This window comes from Lytechinus pictus, chromosome 3, assembly GCF_037042905.1.
Source record: "Lytechinus pictus isolate F3 Inbred chromosome 3, Lp3.0, whole genome shotgun sequence".
In the NCBI taxonomy this organism is placed as follows: domain Eukaryota; kingdom Metazoa; phylum Echinodermata; class Echinoidea; order Temnopleuroida; family Toxopneustidae; genus Lytechinus; species Lytechinus pictus.
In genome coordinates, this window is record NC_087247.1 from 7,293,609 (window position 1) to 7,317,150 (window position 23,542).

A 23,542-nucleotide genomic window follows, 5' to 3' on the forward strand; every position below is an offset into this window, starting at 1 on the left:
TAGTCTGAAAATTTGGTCAAGAAAAGTGATTTAGACTTGGCGTGCGTCGATCTGCTTTTGGTAAATAAAAAAAAACCTATACATAGGGATATAGACATTTCTTGTTTCTCATGGCAATCCACCAACGGATAAAACCTTCCTGTTTGATAATGTTTCGATGGACATTATTATAACTTTAAAAAATTATAATTTTCATTGGACAGATGGGTACTGATCATAAAGATATATTACTAGTGCGTTATTAGTATATATAGGCTATATATATCTCTCTATGGTACTGATATAATCCATTCAATGTTCCACCGACCACGCCCATCATCCACCCACTGCCCTCCCGAAATGCGAAAGTATTTTTTTAAGTTGTATAGTTTGTGTTCTTCAAACGACCAGTTCATGTTCCACTTTAATCCCGTGTAATGGTGTTCACTGGAAAACTTTTCAATTGATTCTTACCCCCCCCCCCCCCATCGATCATCAAGGATATAATTGGGACTGGATTAAAGAGCCGTTGATTACGCATGCGCAATGTAAAGGACGCCAAACACAAATGACTCCTTGACCTACTTGTTGATACGATGGCAGCTATCTGAAAGGGACCGAAACAAAACAACTGTTATTGCTGTTTATCATTTTCTAGCTCCGAGGATGAAACTGTGAGGTTGCAGTCATGCCAGTCAGGGCGAAGGTAAATCTTGTTGACCATATAATTATATTCTTTAGAATTCATGTTTTGTAGTTGTGTTTTTGAATTTGAAGAGTGCGAAATTTGTTAGTGTGAGAAAACGGCCGTCGATGCCGTGCAGCAAGATGCTCCCTCGGCCCGGGCCAGCTCGCTGGTGGTGGTCTGGCCTGCCAGTAGACCAAAAGCTTCGGTCTCTGTTATGTTCGTTGTTCAGCTGAACTCCGTTGGCTTCACTAGACCAAAAGCTTCGGTCTCTGTTATGTTCGTTGTTCAGCTGAACTCCGTTGGCTTCACTCACCAAATACAGAGACCGAAGTTCTAGCGCGATCTGTACAGGGGACTCAATGGCCATATGTTTATGTACTTAAGATCGGATAAAACGGGGAAGTGAATTTGCGCGACAGCCGAGGTAAGTCACTGTTTTTGTTCCTTTTAACTTGATTTTTCTCCGTTTTTTGGCAATTAATGCCAAGAGGGAATATTAATTTGCATTTTGGTCGCGTTAATTTTCAAAATTTTTATTCATTAAAGACAAAAATTGAAGAGCCCCGACGGGGGGATTTTGCATTGCAAGTCCCCTAATGGTGGCTGCACGCTAGCGAGCCGTCTGTGTACGAGGAGAAATTAAAAAAAAAAAAAAAAGTTAAAAAACTCCTCGAAACAGACGGCTGCCAGCTGTCTAGCCTGCCAGCTGCAGCAGCTTGGCTCTCGAACTCGCTGAGCTGAGCTGAGACTGAATTGAGTCTTTTTTTTAGACAAGTTAATGGACTAACGTTAGGCTCATGTCTATGGTAGCCAGTTGATCATATCATATACACGTTTTACCCAGCCCTTTTCATAACTTCCACCAATTAGAATTATGAAGGTAGGGCCTACTTAGAGTTAGACTTAGTTTTATTGCTAATCATGAATCAGAACCGCAATGCGTTATGGGATCGAAAAGCATGAAAAGGGGGCAAGCAAGCTAGCTCCGCACACGTGCACTGCGGACAGTATGCGTGCGCGGAGCCAGCTTGCTTGTACTGCGGACAGTACGCCGTTTCCGGAGCTACCTTACGCGCTTACTTGCCCCCTTTTCAATCCCCATAACGCATTGTGGTTCTGATTAGCGATAAACCTATACCCTTTTTACACACGCTGAAATTTCCTTAACCCCGTACTATAGGTGGGGCTAAATGGCAATTTAGCCCCACCTATAGTATGGGGTTAAGCTTAGCCCACTTTCTTTTTACACAGCATCTACAATCTCCCACATTGGAGACTTGCTTTGCAAAAGGACAAAAGAAACAACACCAACAAAAGCATGATTTTTTCCACCCAAAATTTCGTCTCACTGAAGTCAGAAGCCCATTTGTTTTGTGTGTGATTGACAACAAAAATCCTTATCAAAACAAAAGTAGATGGTGAATTTTTAAAGTAGATGGTGAAAGGGGGTAATTTTTCATGAGGAATCTGCTTATCACATTTTTATTTGCCGCCAAGTTAATCCTTTTGCAGCAAATGTAAACAAAGGAAATTGGACTCCAAAACTGGAGACTGTCTCTGAAATTGGATACCCAAATTCTTTACAAAAGTCTCCAATATTGGCCGTGCGCCTCTACTGACTATAGTATATAGTCATAACATATAGATCTATATCTAGAAAATAAAGTCTTTAAAGATTAAAGATGTAGAAAGTTTGCCAAGATCAATAAAAAAAATCAATTTTCTTTTTACGAATACGATATCATCTTCCATCCGATCATCGCATTGTAACTTATTGATTGGGTGACCATAATTTGCGTACATTTGCGTAAATTATTATGAAGTTGTTATTCAATCAAAAATATCTCACAGCTACAGTTCACACAAAATTAATTAAAATCAGAAATATGCCTACCTAATGGAACTGGAAGGCAAGATCCTTGAGTAAAAATTGCTTGAAGTTGATGAAAGTATAAAGTAGGACAAGGGTTTCGCTGGTATCGTGGTCTCAAATTTCCATGGCAATCATCTAGATCTAGTGTGCGCTTGGCAGATAGTGTCAGAAAAAAGTATGACCTTAATGTGCTCATGATCGTTTTGCAAAGTTTTGGAATTTGGAAAAGAAATCAAGCAGACAAAGGTAAGATAGAGGTCCAAGTATCAGATGGAGATTTAAATGCTATAATAAACTTAGTTGCATGGACGTATGCAGAAATTTTTCGTTAGGGGGGGCAGCACGCGCAAACTTAACAACTTAAGAGCGAGGGAGCGAAGTGACCGAGCTTGTCATTGGGTAGACAGCTGGCAGCCGTCTGTTGCGAGGAGTTTTTTAACATTTAAAATTTTTTTAATTTCTCCTCGTACACAGAAGGCTCGCGATCGTGCAGACGCCATAAGGGGGTTAACAATGCAAAATCCCTATGACTGGGCTCATCGATTTTTGTCTTTATTTCATAAAAATATATAAAAAGAACTGGACCAAAATAAAGATTATTATTCCGTTTTGGCCTGAAATGCACCAAAACGGGGAAAAAATAAACTTAAAAGGGCAAAAACAGTGATTTATTTCGGCTGTCGCGCAACTCCCACTTCCTTGGTTTATCTGAACTTAATACATAAACATATGGCCATTGAGTACCTGTACAGAGTTCGAACTTCGGTCTCTGTATTTGGTGAGTTGAGCCAACAGAGTTCAGCGGAACAACCAATTGAACAGAGACCGAAGCTTTTGGTCTAGTCATTGGGGCGCTTATGCATTTTGTACAATAAAATTGAAGGATTTTGTGCAGACGTTTGATGAATTTTGTTAAAGTTTTGGGTAAAAAGTGTAAGTTTTTAACAAAAAATTGGGGGCAACTGCCCCCCCCCCTACCCCCTGCTGCGTACAGCCATGCTCAGTTGGTATCACATTCTACTTTGAAGATCTCTGCTCACAAATGGTGTTTTCTTGATGCTTGTTGAGAAGTTAGGATTTTCTTGGAACGGATGGAAAAGGCATCAAAATTTGCAGATGTTTTGCATATATTTTCACAAATAGACACCTAATCTTCAAAAAAATTAATCACCCGGGTAATTTTAAGTCGCTTTTTCTGCTGGTGTTATCAGATTTTCAAGATCTACATGTATATCATTACTTTTTTAGATATGCGACTGTGCGCAAAATAAGGTATCACGCGAAATATGACTACACCACCATACCAGTGTATTGCCTTTTGCACTTAATTGATGGAGTAGCGGTGCCGTCTGGCCTGCGCCTTGACATGATTCATACAAACAAATTTGGGAATTAAACTTTTACGCATGTTATCATTCAGAACGGAATGAAGTGTGCATGTGCTTGCATCGGAAATGGAACCCTTGTTACAGAATGAGGGATAAACCAGAGAATGAGAGATTTCAACTGTGTACCTTATGAAGAGAGGTTTGGTCAGTGAAGAAGTTTGAAAATGATATGCTTGCCTTGGGAAAGGCTTGCAATGCTTGGCTGAAATGTGGGTCTTAAACAAGAGCCGCACATACATAGTATACTGCCAAATATGCCTTTCTCATCAAAATCCCTGAATCATGTGTAAAGTGAATGGATACACAAGTCATGGGGCACCATTTTTCGTGTTCAATCTGAAAATGACTGACCAAGAAATCATTCACAATTTTATTAGATTTTTGATGCACAAGGAAACGGTATCTATCAATTAAAAAAGAAGTAAAAAGGGCGATTTAGGCGACAATTACAAGCACTTTGAGCATGACACTACATCTAGATAGTAAAATATTTCAGAGGTATCATTTTATGAAAATACCAGAATAATTAGCCAAGGAAAACTTTAGTGGCAGAATCATGGGTTTCCCATTCCATTAGGTTTGAGAACACCAGTGAATTTTCCTCTTTACTTATTCCTTATTCAACAGACATCATCTGAATACGTGAAGAAGTTTCGATGGAATGACTCCATCAAGTCGGCTTCATTTACCCCCACCAAAGAGCAAAATGCACCCCAGGCTGGAATGTCCTCTGTTGACTACGGTAAGTACATGTTTGTATCACCACTCCCACCCATTCCATCTTAGGGGCAGTGGAAAATATTTGAAAGTGTATGGGTGGGGGGGGGGGGGCTGACCATGCTAACAAAAACACACCAATTTTGTAAACATTAACAAGTGGAGGCTGAAGCCTCCCTCCTCCCCCCAACACACACATGCCCAAGCATGAAACATGGCATGAAAAGGATGTCTTTGCTACTGGTATTATACTTCATTTAAGGTATTTTTTACAGTTCTTACTGTAAGTAAGATGTTCATGGGCACAGTCTTAGGATGTTTTCAGCAGTTTGAAGTTTTCATTCTCTAAAAGTTTCAGCAAATTTTTGGTCAAGATCTAATAATGGGACCTTAGGGTAGATTCTAACATAATTTTTGAAACTGTTAGATCTAACCTAGAGTAGAAGTCTAGGACTAGGTCTAACTGCTAAGTTCTAACACTAAGTTTAATTCACAGTACCATTGTCCATGATCCTGAATAAAAAAGAAAAATTGCAGCTAATGAGAGTGTGATAATAAAATGTATCGTTGGATTGATCTACGTGTTTGAATACATTTGAATTATACAAAAGAAGTATGTCAGTACTGTGATATTGGCAGATATCTGGGATGCGTTACAGATTTTGGTCAGGAGATGTTTTGAACATTGGGAGAATTGCATGTAAATGCATGCCTCTTGTGATATCAATTTATCAATCAAGCTACTTGCATAGTTCATTCTAATATCTCTCTAATCAATGTGGTAAATGTTGATGTACTTTGTATGTGTATTGAGAAAAGTATTGATATGTCTTGTACTATCATATTTTCAATTTTCTTCAGCGGATAGCTTTGCAATCACGCGGGAGCCACCACTCCAACGCAGGCGGAAACCGCTGCAAGTAGACAACAAGATGACCTACACTACGAAGCAGTTCATGACGACACCTGACTCGGAGGATAGCAGCGATATAGGCAAACCAAACAAGATACCTGGCTCATCACTTTCAAAGACTTTCCTCAAGAAAGTGGACATGCCTACAATAACCAGGTAGGTTACGTTAACCATGACTGGTAAACAGTCATTCCTTCTCATGTTTAGCAATTTTTCAACAGCCCATGTTATGCGGTATAGTATTTTGGTGATTTCAATGTCTTACGGGAAAAACCAGTACTAGGGTGCTTAATAAACAAGCTTTGACAACCATGTTCTTTCCACTCTTTGTAGTATGTCCTGGGTCCCGTAACACAAAGGTTAAAGCAATTAATCGTACGCTTGATTTTCACGATTCATTGTACATTGTAGTCAGTGCAATCGATTGTAGAAAATTGTTCTACGATCATTGCCAAGCTTTGTGTAACAGGCCCCAGGGCTCTGTAACATAAAGCTTGGCGATTGATTGTACAGCTGATTGCTACGATTGATGGCATTGGTATTTTGTATGATCAATTATAAAAATCAGCCCCAATTGCTTAGCTTTATGTCACAGGTCCAAGAACCGAATTCTTCAGTCATTCTTTTTTTCTTCTTCAGGCCGCCAATTGACAAGAATTTAAAGACAGAGAAAAACAAGGCAATTGCGGCAAACACGAGAGTTATATCCAGACCTAGTCAGCCACCTCCTCCGACGAAGAAGGTGGCCCCTCCATCTCCGACCAAGACAGAGAAAGGTCCAGCCTTCACCAAGTCAGATAAGCATGTTCCAAAAGCAGGAGGTGATGCTTCAAAAACAAAGAGCAAAGCTGAACAGGAAGTGAGTATGCTCTTGATTGTGAAATTGTAATCAGCGTAACAGCCAACTCTTGTGAAAAATTAGTATATGTTATGAAAATATGAAATGTGTAATATGTAAATATGATAAAAATTTAAAAATCACTCTATCTATGCTACAAAAATGTGGGCTGTCACATGTATATGCTAATTTTTAATGGAATCAATCGAGTTTGATCTTCCAAATTTCAGAAAAAACACAGAAAAGATTAAACTAGTTCATAAATGTACACACAGACAACCATGCCTGATGCAACCTTAAATGATTGGTTGATTTGGTTCTTTTCTAGACTGATGAAGCGTTACAGTACCGCGCTGGTATTCGTGCAAGGCCTGGTGGTCCTAAGTATTCATCAGAGTACCAACGACAGTTTGATTGGAAGCAACCGTCAAAAGAATCACCATTAATGGCAGCAGAACAGGTATGTAGGATGGCTGTTCATTATCTACTCTTCTTTATTGTTTTTGTTTGTACATGTATCATATTCTCTTATTTTTCTCTCTCTGTTTTGAAGCATCCACTGCACTCGGTCAAATTCATTGGGTCAAATGCAAGTCATTCTTGATTACAGCTATTCAGTTACCAAAATGGTAAAATTGCATCCACTTGACTGTTAACCTTGGTCTGTTCATACAAAATATAGTGCTTGATTGTAAAGTTGTTTTTATGCCTGGTTACATTAAAACCTGTGTGTTGGCTCAGTTATTAGAGCGTCCGTCTCACAACCGGGAGCTAGGTCGGGAGTTTAAACCCCGGCCGCGTCAGACCAAAAAAAGGAAAGAGATGGGAGTTGCTGCTACCCTGTTTGGCGTTCAACATAAAGGGATAGAGCTTCATTGGTCTGGCACTGCACAGTGGCTGTAGGGCCCACGATCAATCGGGCAAAATGATTTTTTCTGAATATTTCTATTCTCGGTTTTCTGTTTCGAACAATAAAGATTGGATTTTCTCTACATTGATCATCATGTGAAATCAATCATTACTGGAAAGCATTGCATTTTGGGTCCCTGGGGTCATTTTCGCCCAAGCCAACTGCTTCACCAAGTAAAGCTATTGAAGCCAAATTAATTTATCATTTCAAATTGTGTTCAATTTCCTTAGATGGTACATAACTCCAATGCTAACCTGGCTCCTTATATACCCGATAAGATACACCGGCATACTGAATACCAGAGGCAATACAAGCAGCAAAACCATGCCGGTCCATTAGCACAAGAGCAGCTCATGCAGAATGCACAACAAGAAATCAAAGCAAAGTACAGAGTCAAAACAAAGGTAAGTTTGATCTGTAAGAGACCGGGGGTGGGGGATGCTTTATAAAGAGTATTAGGTCTAACTAAAAGTCACACTCCAATGCCTGTGGTATATACCACAACACCACATTGATCAGATCATGTTCATGGGATGCGCTAGAAAATGATATGAATTAATGAGATTAAGTATTAAATACCATTTGTGTTGGCACTTGAGCATGAAGTAATCAGACTTAACTCAGTTCATGGAGTTGTAATGGTGTAATGATTCTGACTCTTGTATTTTGATATTAATGCTAGGAAATTTTTGTTATGATGTATTTTCAGTGCTTGTAAACATCATAATAAGTCCACTTCTATGATCACAACAAACTTATTTCATTTCTACATGTATATTGGAGAGGGTGTTCTGTTAGTTTTAGCAGTGTTGAAACTTGGGGGGGGGGAGAAGAAATGTAGACAAATGATGAAGCCAATATGATTATATTTTTCAAGATTTATCAAGATTGGTGATGCGTTTTATGAATCTCAATTTGTCCCCTGACTCTCCTAGTATTCCCCCGTCATTTTTCATCAAGGCAATGTTTCATGAAAATCTTTTCAGTGGCTTTCACTAACAGATGTTATAAGCTACTGGAAATCCTAGCATCTGATTGGCTGAAAGCAAATTAGCCAGTGAAAATCACTGATAAAACTCTTTGTGAAATACTCCCCGGTACTTATTTCTCTAGCATCTACATGCTTATTCATCGACAAAGCACATAATTAAAATTGCGTATAGTGTGCAGTATCAATATGTATTTCTTTCTCTGTATCTTTCAGAGCAAACGGGCCAAGAAGCTGACCCCTGATAAACATCATCCAGCTGGAGTACCATCGGTCATCTCACATGATGATCCAAGACTCGTCAAATCATCACAAAATCCACAGAGACCCTTCTTTCCACACGCTACAACAAGGTCAGTTGAGCTTTTCCTTCCGGCATTGTTTGTGGGATATACATGTACCACTGGGCAAGTCCATAAATTATGTTCACCTGACTGACCCCCTATGTGGGATGTCTCTGAAATAATTTGCCTTTGTGAAGTAAAAAAAAAAAAGAGGAAAATGGGGGTCAGACTTGCAAAAGGTGATTATTTTATGGAATGTGTGAAGGGGAATTTTTTTTGTAAAGGAAAGAACTACTTCTTGTCACTCTACTCTAGTGGATATTTTTTTCTTCTTCTGTCTCATTTTAACCAACTATGTTACTGTAGTAACAGTCCAAGTACAAATGGTTGTAATTGATTACGGTCATGCCACTTTTTTCCTCTCGTTGAAATATCGGATTTTAATTTCCTGTCTAAAAAAAAATCAGGTTGTCCTTTTTTTAGTATATAAGTACTGAAGTATGATCCAGAGCAGTTTTGTGATCTGCATATATCGTCCATTCGCAAATTCATTTGTTACATTGCTTATCTTCAGAAAATGGAGGTCAGAGTACAAATCCAACTTCAAGACCCCTGAGGTGTTTAGTTACGAGAATGGGGTGTGGAAGGGGGCTGATCCTCCCCATATCCAACCAAGGGATGACTCGTCTGATAGAGGGGCTCCTAAACCAGAGCAGCTGACCCGGTCTAAGTCTGTAGGAGATCTACCTAATTGGTTCTCAGAGGTATGTAAGAGATATGGGGGATACTTTGGGGGGGGGTCGGGCATGATACCATGGAGCAATTTTTCAGTGATTTTCACTTAGAAATGTATGCTTATGAAATCCTGGAGTTTTGGTGGTCTGGAGATTCTTCTCGTGACCAGCCCAGAGAGGATTCAACTGACAGAAGAGGGGTGGGGGGGGGGGGATGGGGACCAGACTGGTTCTCAAAAGTAAGGGAGTCTGGTGTGGCTTATTATCAATTGTAATGTATAAGCTACTGAAATATCCATATTTCATTGGCTGGATGGGAATTCCTCATCGATTTCTTGCATTGTAATTAATGAAAAATTTCTTTTAACAGGGTCCCCTCCCCTCCAGAATTTACGTAGCTCTCTTAAATGAATATCAATTTATGTAATCTCAATTTCATAACTTGTTTGATCTGTACACTGCTACTAAATGACACATACATGCATTTCAAAGCTTGAATGCTCGCAGATGCCACTTTAAAGAAAAAAAATGTACTTATAGCAATTATTTTGATATCCTCCTGTCAGGTTTTAGAATTGCGTGAGAGGGCAAGGGATTACCAGAAGCGTTCCCGAGGCACTCATTTCTCCCGGGAGCACCTGGCTCAACTGCTGGCTTCTCAGGCCAGGTTATGGGAGGAATCCAGTGATCAGCGTAGTATATCAAGCTCCATATCCACTCAGACTTCAGGCTCTGAGAAGAAAGAGTGAGTGTTCTACCCTTCTAAACCTGGGGGCCGTTTCATAAAGCCGTTTGTAAGTTAAGAGCGACTTTAAGAACGACTGGTGATCCTTTCTTACGCGCTAAACCATCGCCAATGAACATTTTGGTGTACACCATTTAACACAAGAAAGGATCACCAGTCGTTCTTAAAGTTGCTCTTAACTTACGAACAGCTTTATGAAACACCCACCTGGGCCCCATCTTACAAAGAGTTGCGATTGATCCGATCAATCACAACTATGGATGGCCAAATATGTCAACATCTGAAATTGCAAATTTGTTTAAAATATTTTCTAGATATGATGTATATTCATATATTCACTGTTCTCTTGACAATTGAGAGTGCTTCTCTCTGTTTTCAAAGAAAAAATTATGACATTGATGGATTTCCATATACTTGAGGTTCATCAGATCAATCGTAACTCTTTGCAAGACGGGGCCCAGAGCTGGTTACTTTTGTAGACCATGGGGGAAGGGGCAGGACCTCAACCACTGCCCACACGATCATATTGAAAATTGGCATGCTTGGCACCTGTGACATAATCTACAAATAAGCAGTTAATTTGTTTTTGAAAATTATGTGAATTCACTAAGTGTATGCAAATTTATGCATGAAATGAAAAGTCTGTTCTAAATCAAGAAATACGGGTCGAGGTATAATTTTTTTGGCTAAGACACTCTTTGTCTTATATGGATTTTATTGTTTCATAAATGTCCTATACATGAAATCACAGTTTTGGGCGATTTTGGGTCTGACATGTTTTAAGATCTTGCAAAATGTTGCATAACTTTGGAGCCATGTATCCAGCTTTCACATATTTGATCTCTAAAGGTGCACAATACTTGGGGAAAAAAAGGGAAAGTCAAGTGATTTTGACTTTCACAAAGGGTTGAAGGTTTGACTTCTCAATGCTTTCCTTGCTAAATTAACATGGTGTGTTCATGTGACTTTCTTGAGCTAGGCAAACATGGATCACAGATCAAAGGGCCAACATAAAAAGATGGCAACTTAGAGTGTGAAGGCAGTTATTGTTCAATTTTGAATGGAATCATGTTTTGAGCTAAAAATCATAAAACAGCGTATGGCCGGAGACAGGCCCCTGCAATGACGTCATAATATTGCATTTTGAAAGATGTTCATGTTTATGCTTGCTATTGTAAAAATCAGATCACTTGAATGAAACCTGTTTTGAGCTAAACATCTTTGAATTCTCTGATTCATAGGTAAAAATGGTTCATTGAATATACTGTCAGAGAAGAATAGCTGATTATTTTGATTTTTTTTCTTCATATTCTAATTTTGAAAGGTTGATTATTATCTTGAAAAATTAACTTGATTCTTTTGAGAGCCACTTGAGCCTCACATGTAGAAGAGTGTATGGGACTATATACAAATTATTTACCCACACATTGAAGTGCAATCCCATGCAGCTGCCCCAGTTACTGTAATAATCTTCCTTATTAAGTGAAAGTGATTAGACACTTCGCAATAATTTTCACCTTTCACATGATTAATCCATCCCTTTATCCCTTCCTGAGTTCAGCTGGTTTCATTTTCTCAGGTTCCATAGCGAGGGAAATATCATATTACAAACAAAAATAGAGTGTAAATTAATTGTATAATTGGTAGGATCAGTCAGACCGCAGGTCCCTATGCTAATGAGCAAAAAGGCCAGATTCATCCAAATCATCTCGTGGCTGAATCCTCCTCCTTGCAAAATCTCGTGATTCGTGAGATTTTCTTTCTCTAAGAATTTACCTGTTTTAACCTCAAGTTAAATGAAATATTATTGCACCATCAGGTAGAGTAAAAGTTACTCTTTCATATTGGTCATTTATTTTGTATACAATATTTTGTTAAATAAGTAAATTTCTGGCCTGAAAATGTGCCTCAAAACTGAATTTTCTTCCTCTGTTTTCTTTTGTAAATTGTGCAAAACTTTTTATTTTGAGCCTCAATGATATCTATATCACCATAAAGCTGAACTTCTGTACTTTCTCACAATGCCACTCTTGATATGCGGCACCTTTTAATCGGGTCAAGATCACACTTTTCCCACCAAGGTACAAGACGAGATTTCTGAAATTTTGTACTTGCAAGAAATCCAGAGTTCTGATTGGCTGGATAAGGTTCACAGAACAACAGGCGCGGGGTATTTGAGGAGATTACCACATGGGAAGTGTGACCTTCCCACGAGCCCAGGCACTGGGACCGTTGGAATTTGCCATTGTGTGGTCTCTTTGACCAATCAGAGTGCAGTATTCTTGTTTTCAAACTGTTTTATGTACTTGGCAAATGAAAAGTGTGATCTTGACCCGATTAAACAAATTCTTATTTTGAAACCTATATCATTTCAAAGCATACATATTCAGCTTTATCATGATATAAAAATCATTTGGGCTCAAACAAAAAAAAAGTGTGAAAATAGCAGCTTTTGTCAGGTGAAAATATTTATTTTGTAGCATATTTTAGATCAAAATTTTAACCTATATTACAAAATCTTTGAATAAATTCAAACACATGACCTGAAAGAATGATTCTTCTTCTTTACAATGGTACCAAATTCATGAAATTTGATGCACAATTAGAGCAGCAATGACCGAATGAAAAGAGGTGTTTTGGTCCGCATCAAGCTCATTAAATATGCAAAACATCTCAAGTCATGAATATCACTTGGATGAAAGAAGCCACTTTCTTGGGACCTGCAGTCTGACTGGGATTATATTATCATTTGGCAATTAGTCAAGAGCACCTGGCAAAGTCTCAAGAAATAAAATCAACAAAGGTAATTCTATCCAGGTATTATGACAGTGCTTCACATACCATTACATATTCGGTATATAAATCTATGTAACCTATACCATGCCATTGATAGCATTTCATGATATACCCTTTCATTCCTTCTGATAATGAAATCAAATTTGGGAAACAATCATGTTTAGATTTATCTAAATTCAATAAGTTTTAAAGGCAGGTAGTAGCTTTGTCCATGAATTAAAATCAGTGATTCAGCTGGTAATTCAGTCATAATTGGTCAATCCTTCAGGTCAGACATTAATGGCCTGAGCTTTATAAGCCAAGTGGTCAGTTTAATATTCATCAAGATATCTCATGGTCTCTGTGAGTCTCCTGCTGCTATGCTGGGCAACCCATACAGTGTACCTGCTGGGTACTCTTGGGCATGGTGAATGGCAGACCTTGGTCGCCTATTGCATTCTTTGATAGTCATTAATAATGACTTCCCTCTTAAAAAGTTCAGGTATTGTTTATAATACACAAGGAAGAGATGCAGTGTACCCGTCATTACGTCAGATGCTAATCTATCTTCCTTTGACAAAGTTGATTCATCCCTTCAAGTTTGATTCATAAATTGGTTTTAGCCCTTTAAGATTGATTCATGAAATAACTGTCTTATTATTTACAGCAAACCAAAGGAGGAACCACGTCCCTCGACGAGCGCTCCAGGCTTGGGCCATGAACCAACAAGGAGGAAGCTAGCTTGGCATGCCAACAACAACAAAGCAGCGGAAGAACCAAATCAAAACATACACACTGCACCTCTTGACAGGAGATCAAGGTGTGTATATTAAATTCCTGCCAATTCTCTCTCTCTGTTAGGGATTTTTTGTTTTAATAATTAATTATTTATGGATGAAGTTTAGTTCTTGACATCTACAAGTGATTATGAAAGGTTGTTTATATAAACAAGTAGGAGCTTTGTTTTTGCTCTACACACAGATAATCTGATTTTTTAAAATAAATATTAGGGCATTTGCAGAGCAGTCCTTTCAGTGCACATTCTCTAAAATGATATTCATTATTTGCTATATGTTTTTACTGTACACATGAATTGCCTCATTGTGAATGTTGAGCGATTGAGCAGAACTCTGCAGTTCACAATATCTGAAATTCATCTCCTCCTAATGTCGTGGAAAGAAATTGATAGTTTATAGTAATTATTTCTGTCTCTCCAATAACTCTACTACATGTAGCTCTTTACTAGGGGAAAGTCCCTGTTTTGGGGAAAAGGAAATCACTTTCCACCCTTAATGATTTCTGTCCCTAATAAAACGTGTAAAGTTTTTAGTGTAAAGTGTTTAGTCGATTCAGTAATGTCATTTGTCTCTCCTTTTAATTTTTTGCTAGTAGGGTTGGCTTGTCCAAAGGCATCCTTGCCAAATTATCTAAAGTTTGATTTACTGATGTAGTTCCTGTTATAGATGGTGTTCAAGAAATAGAAGACAATAAGCCATGAGAGCTTCAAGAAAAATACCACTAATATCATACAATGAAATGTTATGCATATTTGGCTTTGAATATGTAAACAATCATGTTTACATGATGTATTGCCAAACAGTTGAGTAGAGCTAAACAGTAGAGCTGGTTTTGTGTCAAAAGGTGATCAACAGCCCTTCCTTCACACTCGTGCCAATTTTCTCTTTGTGATAGTCATTTACCTCTAATGGCCCAATCTTATTTGTGCAAAACAACAATTAAAAAAATGTTATTGGTAGTGAATAGGATATGCAGGAATGACATTTTTTGTGATTTTAATTTTTTCCCTTCACATGTCTAAGCATTTTAAACCTCGTATCTCAAAATTGAAATATTTTGACGACAGCTCAGAATATGCTAGATTATAGAGTAATAGCATGGATGGATGGGAAGCGCATACATGAAATCATCAAGGGTAAGCCTTAAGGTTACATTGATTCTAATTAGGCTAGGTTGCCTTATTTTCACGAAAGAAATTACAAAACGAAGAACAGATTTGAAATACCTATATTAACTCATTGATGTGTATACCCAAATTAATTGAAATCAAATATTATATTAAGGTGTACTGGAGAGGTTGGGGGGTCAAGAGTTTTCTACTGCCTTTGTGAACAAAGTTGGCAATTTCTGAATGATTGGTCTATTTTTTCTTCTCACAGCATCAGCAGTGTTACAACCCCAGAACCAGTGCCCAGCACGTCCTCCATGAGTTCAGATATCGAGAGCATCGAAGAGAACGGGCGGCTCCCGACCCCAACCCTCGTAGAGTCTGAGCCATCACATGGAACCAAGAGGCATCATTTAGACAGGACCACTCCTGCAAAAGGTAACGCTTCTTGTCATTGTCTCAACTTGTTGAAACCTGACTGCTTACATGTATACTATGATGCAATTTTAATGTATTTTACTGATTTGTAAACAAATTTTTGGCATTACTCCTATGTGTTTAAGTTAAGATCGCATGCTCGATCTGTAATGAAAATCTTTTCTTTCTTTCTGACTTATGATTTTCATTACAGATCGAGCATGCGATCTTAAACACATAGGAGTAATGTCAAAAAATTTGTTTACAAATTATAATTTCTTCCTAGTAAAGCCTCTTTATTTACTATTTTATTGATTTTTAACGCAATTTCATGATACATGTATCTGCTTTGGTGATTATGAAATAGTGTAAATATTGAATAATTGAACCCCAATGCCAATCCCAATCCCAACCTGTTTCATATTCTAACATTATGTCTTCATAGAGATGACTCGTACCAGGATAAACTGTTGCAACTCTGATAAAGCGGACTTTTAGTTTGCTAGAAGGCAATTAAATAGCATAATCAACCTTGTTACTTCACTTCATGACCCACCCAAGCTTTGATCATTTAAGAGCATTACACCTTGTCATATGTAGCCGGAGAATAATCATTAACTAAAACTTCCCCATGTAAGGGATCTGGGTCCCATTTCATAAAGACTTGTTGTAATAACAAATGAACAGTTTCTTCAACATATTTACTATCAGCCAATCTGATTGGAGGATTTCAATAGCTCTTTACTGTTATTGCAAATTTGTTATTCTGAAAAAGTTTTATGAAACGGACCCCAGATGTACATACTTTATGGCATTGTCCTAGAACAGACCCAGATCCTATTAAAAAACATTATTTTTTAAATTTCTTTTTGATAGGAGGAGCCTTGCTGACATCGCCAGCATCAAGGAGGAGGGCCCACCATGTTCCTAAACCTACCACGACTTTCCCTAGGCAAGGGGAACATATGAAGCCAAGTAGTCGTACATATGTTGCAAGATCTGCCCCTGCGAGAGGTGAGAAACAACTTCATTCATAAGGAACCTGTTATAGAAATTGATTATTATAAACTTAATAGAAAATAGTGCCATCAATTATATAGTTGAGTCTGCATAATGAAAATCATAAATGAAAATCATTGTCTAAGTCTTAGCCATTTTTTCTGGTGAGGTTGCTTCATAATGCAGTTTGTAGGTTACATGTGACTTAAATATGCATGATGAGTTATGTACACGTTCCTGTGCTAAAAGGTATACCCCTTATTTTCAGTTGTGTTTCAACAGCATCGGACCGAACTTCCTAGAATCATTAACAACTTTAAATTCAGATACTTGTTCTCAAGAATTTCATTTTTTGCACAGATCAGATTTAAACTGTCGCTGATGAAATCAACATGACTGAGAATTTGATTTGGCACCCCCAAACATGCTCCAGTTGTGCCTGGAGTTGTGCTTAAGTTAGGGTACATACATGTTTATGAAACACCCCTCTCAATATGCAAAACGTATTAATCTGCTCACCCGAGTCTAATTTCACCCAACCGGTCAGTCAAACAAATTCCTATGGTCCCCCAAAATTGATGGAGACACACTCGCCCTTACTAACTTTTATGTTAAAGCATTTGCTCATTTATTTATTATTTATTTATTATTGACCTAAGCTTCTGTGGAATAGGTAGAATGCTGTTTCATTTCCAGTTCCCTGATTTTCCCTAAACAGGCATGGTATTCTCACGATTTAATTCAGATTTCTGATTGTTTTGTTTTTCCATACAATGATCTAAATTTTTTTTCAATGGTTGTTAATTGTAATAAATGATCATGTTAAAAGAAAAAATGTGTTGTGGCTGAATTATTTTTTGTTGATGTAAAGTTATGAGTGATTTGATTGTATGGTTATTTAAAAAAAAGTCTAATGTGAGCAGTTTCTGGTGCTGAGCTCATACCATGTTTTTGTAGCATTGAATTGTGTCATGTGCTCATGTAAGGACAGCAGCAAGGTTGTGGTTTGTGTAATGGATTTAAGTGTGGCCTAATTGTAACGATGAACGTGTATATACTTTGATTCGCTGTGATCACATGTGTTAACATATATTCAGTGTGCAGTGTGCATTAGTACACAATTAATTGGAATAGTGCAAACTTTCTCTGAAAGTCTCAAAGATGGCATCTCAAAGAAAGTTTTTAACTTGAGGTTAAAAGAAAGGTAAAAGATTTTGATGCAATTATCTATTAGTGGTTTTTAAATGTCTATTTTTTTTTAATTTCTCCCTTTGAAAAGGTATGCATATTGGCCTAATTAAGTTTAATATCTTTAATATTGTAATATTGCCAGCTAAAGCCGGGGTAATGATAATAAAAACAATGCGCCTCGAAATAGATTGTTTCTAGATAGATGGCGCTATACAAATGCCTATTATTATTGTTATTATTATCTTGTCATTTTCTACTTGACAGCAATCATTCCTGGAGGCATCACTAAAGGCTTTGAGTATGATAGTGATGACGATGATGATGTTGATCTCGACCGAACACTCACGCAGGGCCAGCAAACACCACCCCGTAATCCTACACAGCAAAAACAAGTATGGATTGGACCTTCTGGGCCTGTTTCATAAAACTTGTTGAAATAATATTTCGTAGTTTGAAGCTACTGAAATCATTCAATTTGATTGGCTGATAGTGAACTTTTTATAAACATTGTGCTTTTGTTATTAACAAAAATCTGTATGAAACAGGACCGTGGTCTGTGCTTTTTAATAGTAATTGAATTAATAATAATGATAATTTATATTGTGCAATTTCTATATGTATATACTCAAGAAGAAGTTCAAATAATTGTTATAAGCTACTAAAATCCATCCATATGATATTTCTAAGAGTGGATTTGTGGCAATTCTTATCGATAAGGAAGTTTTATGACATTAATAACCCGTTCCCCATGCCCAAGTGTCCTGTGTATCAATGTCGATCTGTACAGAGTAATGTGGGTACATAGTGAATGCACATGTAAAACTATTTTCAATTTTCTGAGAAAATTGCAATTTATGAGATTTATATATGTGGAATGTGTTAAAGCTGCTTTCATGTGACATAAAACACTCAGTAGTTTGAGAATCCATAACTCTTTTTAATTCTTTGATGTATTTGAACCTAACTTTCATATTGATATGTTTCTCAAATGTTTCTGCTTTCAATAGATAACAGCTTGACATCCAAATGAACTTCCTTTAATAATGGTCTATATTCTACAAGTAATTCTTAATTTCTTGTCATTCAATCCAGCTTGGAAGATTCTTGCAAACCTCGCCACTAGCTGGTAGGAGAACCTCCGACCCTCATCCACTCAACGATGAACTGATATCCCCAGGCTTCCAAAGGCACTCGGAAAGATTCTATGAAACCAGTCCTGGGATGCCCACAATTCCAAGCAAGATCGAACCGCCAAAGACGTGGGCGGCCCCTCGGGCGGGTCTAAAAACAGCTCCTCATGCTGGGAAAGGTAGGTCTGTTTGCTGTATTTGTTCAAGACAAGAAACACCTGTAACCTTTTCTAGAGGTCTGGCTTATGTCAAGTATTGGATGCTGGCCGGTAGGGTGGGGGATCTTGACTGGTGTTCTCACATAGTCTCCTTGCTGAGAAAAGTATCATCAATGTCTCGTGTTTGAAGAGAAACATCTGTCAGCATTTGAAACTGTTTGGGTGAAAGCCTAAAAATAGTTTCTGTTAAAGTGGATTAACTCTAGAGGTGCCATAAAAGTTAGTACTCTATGGGATGTTTGTTTTCTGTTTGTAGCTATCCTGCAAAATTGGTGTGTTTTATTAAAGGAATTATGAAATTTCTAAAATAATTTCCTTGTATGATCCTTCATGTTTCCTTTGACCTTCATGTGACCTTTGACTTCTGTTTGTGTCAGAATGTCGTACACCCCAACACATTGTTAATTAAAAAGAAACAAATATGATTAATTTCACAAAACCATTATATGCTGGTTATTTTGCAAATGTAGTCACTGATGACATTACCGCTCACCATTTCTTTTTTGTATTTTATTATATGAAATATTTAACTCTATCCCTCATTATAATGTTAAACTAGGTTTGATTCTCTGTTGAACATGTATAATTTATATTGTTGCAACTTATTAAGTGACAAACTTGTCAAATCTGCAAAATTTGAAATATGCTATAATTCATACAATACAATACAAAAGAAATAGTGAGCATGTGACTTCATAGACTCAGGCATTTGCATATCACGTGTTGTTTAGTGAAGAAAGACGAGAATTTCAGATGTCATAACTTCATGTTACTTCTGATTTTGATTAAATTTTCAGCATTAAGCTTGTTTGATATTTCTCTCTATTTACTCAAATAAAGTTTTTGCTGGTTTTGTACTTGATCGTTAAATGTTAATTCTGACTATTCTTGCGTTTCAGGCCCCCTTGAAAGACCCCACTCAGGAAGCATCGCAGGACGGCCACAGACGGCTGTCCCGCAAACAAGAGACGCAGCCTCTCAGCAGGTCCAGCGACTCAATTCTTTCATGTCCCCCAGATCCAACGGTCCAGAGTCTCCTGACGATTGGGACCTGACCCCTCCCAGGGGCGGGGGAAGGGGGAGGAGAGACAGCGATGAGCTCTCGTTATCAACCATGTCCAATGCATCCAGCTCCACGCTGGCGTCGGAGGTGCTGGAGAGAGCAAAGAAGAGGCGTGATGAGTTCTGGGGTAAAGAGAAGAGAGATTGAAGCAATGCTTTATTTGAATGAATTTGTTATGACGATAATGATATTCTTTATCATATATCAATGCAACGGATAGCGCCTCTGTAATAATTTATACTGAATTTGTTGAAAATAAAAACAAAATAGATATAAATAGGATCCAATATAAAAAGCCTTCCATTATTAAAAAGAAATTAAGTAGATTTTTTTACCAAGCGCCATACATGGCCATCATCACTGGTGCTTTTATGTTGTAATGCACCAGTGATTGGCCGATATTCTGTCCGGAGATAATGAATTATCAATTTAATACAAAGATATAAAAATAAAATATCTAGACAAGAAAATTAGATAAAATATTAATCAAAGAATGTAACACCATATTAGAGGATTATCAATAAAGAAAAGACAAATTTTCACAAGATGATTGTACAATGTATTTGATGCAATCAATCATGAAACTGTGTTCTACCATCGATTGCTCAGAAATTATAACATTCTGTTGGCTGACAACAAAATGCACATAAAATTCCAACAAGGGTTATCAAACAAGATTTCTCTCTCTCTCTCTTTCCAAACCTATCATTTTCTACTTCCTTATTTTTGGTCAGTATTACTAACCAGGCAAATCCGAGGTGTTATTTGCATTATTTAATAATATTCGATGAAATGAAAGATTTCCAGAGAAATTTGAGATCCGGTTTTCATTTCTGCAAAGTGAAAAAAACAAAAACAATTGGGATTTTCTCTTATAATGAAGGATTGGAATTTTTTCTTCACTCCGTTTTCCTGACTATATAAAACATCAATGATAGTTAGGTGTATTTTTAAAAACAAAATGATGACATTAATTTCTTCTCATTAAGAGTTTATACTTAGCACTTGCCACTTATTAGTAAAACCAAGTTTTGGCAAATATTTGTTTAATTTTGTTTTTATAGTTTTTCTTCTAAACATCTGCAAAAGATTTCTCAGGCAAATTTTTACCTTGTAAATTGTAAGAGGCCTATTTTACTTCCTTATAATTTCTTATTTCAAATAAGATTATTTATTTATTTCCTTGTGCTTTTACCTGTGAAAAATGTATTATAGAACCTTTTTTTGAAGTGATATGTATCATTATGTGCAGTTTTGATTCCTATTTTTGTAATATATATGAATAGCCCATTCGGTTTTTGAAATATTTGTAATTGTAAATATTTTAATTCCTAGTACATGTAATAAGCATTGTAAAATGATTTTTTTTTTTAATGGAGATAGATGTAGTTTGAATTGATTTTAGAGTCAATGAATTAGAGAAGATTCATATTGTGAAGTCATTTTGGGAGGCTTGCAATAATATAGGATGTGGTAGGACCAACACTTCCTGTGGACATGATATTTGGTCAGATGTATTTGGTCTTTCCAAAGTAGACAATCGTTTGTGAAAAATCATATCATTGACATAAGTCCCCTTCCTTGTGTAGACATTCTTTGCATTCCACATTTTCCAACCAATTGTAGATAATGAAAAATGGAGTATTTGTAACCCATGAATATGATGTATGAGGAATTGCATGTTGTGATATGTAGTATTAAAGACAATGCAACTTAGCCTTTTGTACTTCACATAACGATCTATTTTTCACAGAATATTTCCTGCATGTAGATTGATTTGGAATGGAAGCATGCTTAAGTGTGAACTCCATGTCAAAGTACTGTTTTGGATTAAATGAATTCTCAATTTCTGAATTCTTTTTCCTGATACTTTGCATAGATGCGTTGTAATGGCTACTGCTTGTTGAATTTTCTTTTTGTATTGGCTTGTTTACCTACAAATGACCTTGTTCTCATTCACAGGAATGACACGGGTGGTTTTTCATAGAGCTTTCCTAAATCTACGCACAAATAAATGCCCAACTGGTGACCTGTTCTTGGTTGCAAAATGATGTTCTCTATCATTTATACCTCCATCAGCTGAAGTGCAAAATGCAAATCTATTTGCATTGGAAATCTTGATAACAAGCATCTGAATGCAAAGTTTATCATTTGTCAAAATATGATTAAGGTTACAAGAAATTCATTCCTACTCTGTTCAAACTGGACAATTTGGTGTATCTCATTCAACACTCAGGAACGTGTCACCAGTCGTGTGTGGAGTCATGTGTAACTTATGAATAGCTTTATGAATACCACCCAACTTCCATAGGTGATCGGAGGGTGGGGGGTGTTTCACAAAGATGGAAGTATGACTTAGAGTCGCACTTAAATGCTGTTGCGTACACGATATGAAATCTTATTGATCAATACGTAGAAGTGCGTGTCCTCTTTGCATGATCTGACCAATGCGGTCGTGCCTTTTATAACGCACGCAGCTAGGCACACCCCTGTTCATATCAGGGATATCATGGTACAGAAATAAGAACTCAGTCACCCTTGGTCGCAGCTTTCAGCAGAAATGCCACGTGGCGTCATACCCTTCTAATCTCCCATTTCAGCATTTATAAAACAATGGGAATTTAGAAGATAAACAGATGATGAGAGGGACTTCTACCCAGTGTCTGTGTGTTCCAATACTCCCATTTCAGCACATACAAAACAATGGGGAATTAGTTGAGAAAAGATGCTGAGCGGGACTTCTACCCACTGGCTGTGTGTTCCAATCCTCCCATTTCAGCATTTACAAAACAATGGGGAATTAGTTGAGAAAAGATGCTGAGCGGGACTTCTACCCAATATCTGTATGTTCCAATACTCCCATTTCAACATATACAAAACAATGAGGAATTAGTTGAGAAAAGATGCTGAGGTATGTCTTTCCTCTTATAATCTTATTTTAACATAATCCTACAAAATAATGTGATTAGAAGATAAAAATTGAGAGGGACTCCTGCCCAACCACTTTTTCTTCTAATAGACAAAACATGGGGAATTAAGTGGGAAAAGATGCTGAGGTGGAGTTCCTATCCTGTAGCCCAGCATTTTCCCTTCTAATCCTCTCATTTCAACATACATAAAAGAAGCTGAGGGGAATTCCTGTCCAGCATATGTTCTGAATTATTGAATTAAACCTTGGAGGTATTTCACAAAGATTTAAGAGTAACTTCCCAGATGCAGTTGGTATACAGCACTTTCAGATCATTCTCTTGGGGAGCAGTCTACCGTGTATTTATTAATTATTTTACTTGTTAAATATCATGTAGGTGTGTGAGGGTGTGTGTGTGTATGTTATTGGGTTTTTGCAGACGCGTATCAATGAGATGATTATTCACATCTGGAACTGACATTTAATGCCACCAGCCAAAAAATATGACCTCTGTATCACTTTTTAACTTCCTTGCGTAGCTTGGATTACAGGCACACACCACAATGCATAGACAGAATAGCGTGGCTTTTTACTCATACTTGGCTCTGTGTGAGGTTGCATTTTTACAAAAAGATAAATGTCAGTGTAAATATATGCTATCTATTATTATCTTGATAATATTAATTGAGATTATAACAGCATTTGAAATTCTATACAATAATTCAATTATTCAGGAGGCGCAATAGCTCATTCGGTAGAGCGGGGGTTTTGGATTCCGGTGACCCTGGTTCAATTCCCACTTGATGCGCTAGTGCCCTTTGGAAAGGCATTTATCCTAATTACCAGGTGCCTTTGAGAGGACTTGAAGCCATTGGTCC

At 37.3% G+C, this 23,542-nt stretch overlaps 1 protein-coding gene across 1 annotated transcript; it reads left to right on the top strand.

Annotated features, from left to right (window-relative positions):
• Nucleotides 1-363: 363 nt before the first annotated feature.
• LOC129257909 (nuclear protein MDM1-like) lies at nt 364-21,634 on the top strand. The gene is made up of 15 exons (XM_054896346.2): nt 364-685; nt 4,556-4,670; nt 5,507-5,714; nt 6,198-6,417; nt 6,725-6,856; nt 7,537-7,710; nt 8,511-8,647; nt 9,153-9,342; nt 9,879-10,057; nt 13,500-13,652; nt 15,010-15,176; nt 16,032-16,169; nt 17,610-17,737; nt 18,438-18,654; nt 19,593-21,634. Exons 1-15 carry the CDS (start codon nt 668-670, stop codon nt 19,901-19,903), a joined length of 2,487 nt encoding a protein of 828 aa, XP_054752321.2. The 5' UTR covers nt 364-667; the 3' UTR covers nt 19,904-21,634.
• Nucleotides 21,635-23,542: the final 1,908 nt, after the last annotated feature.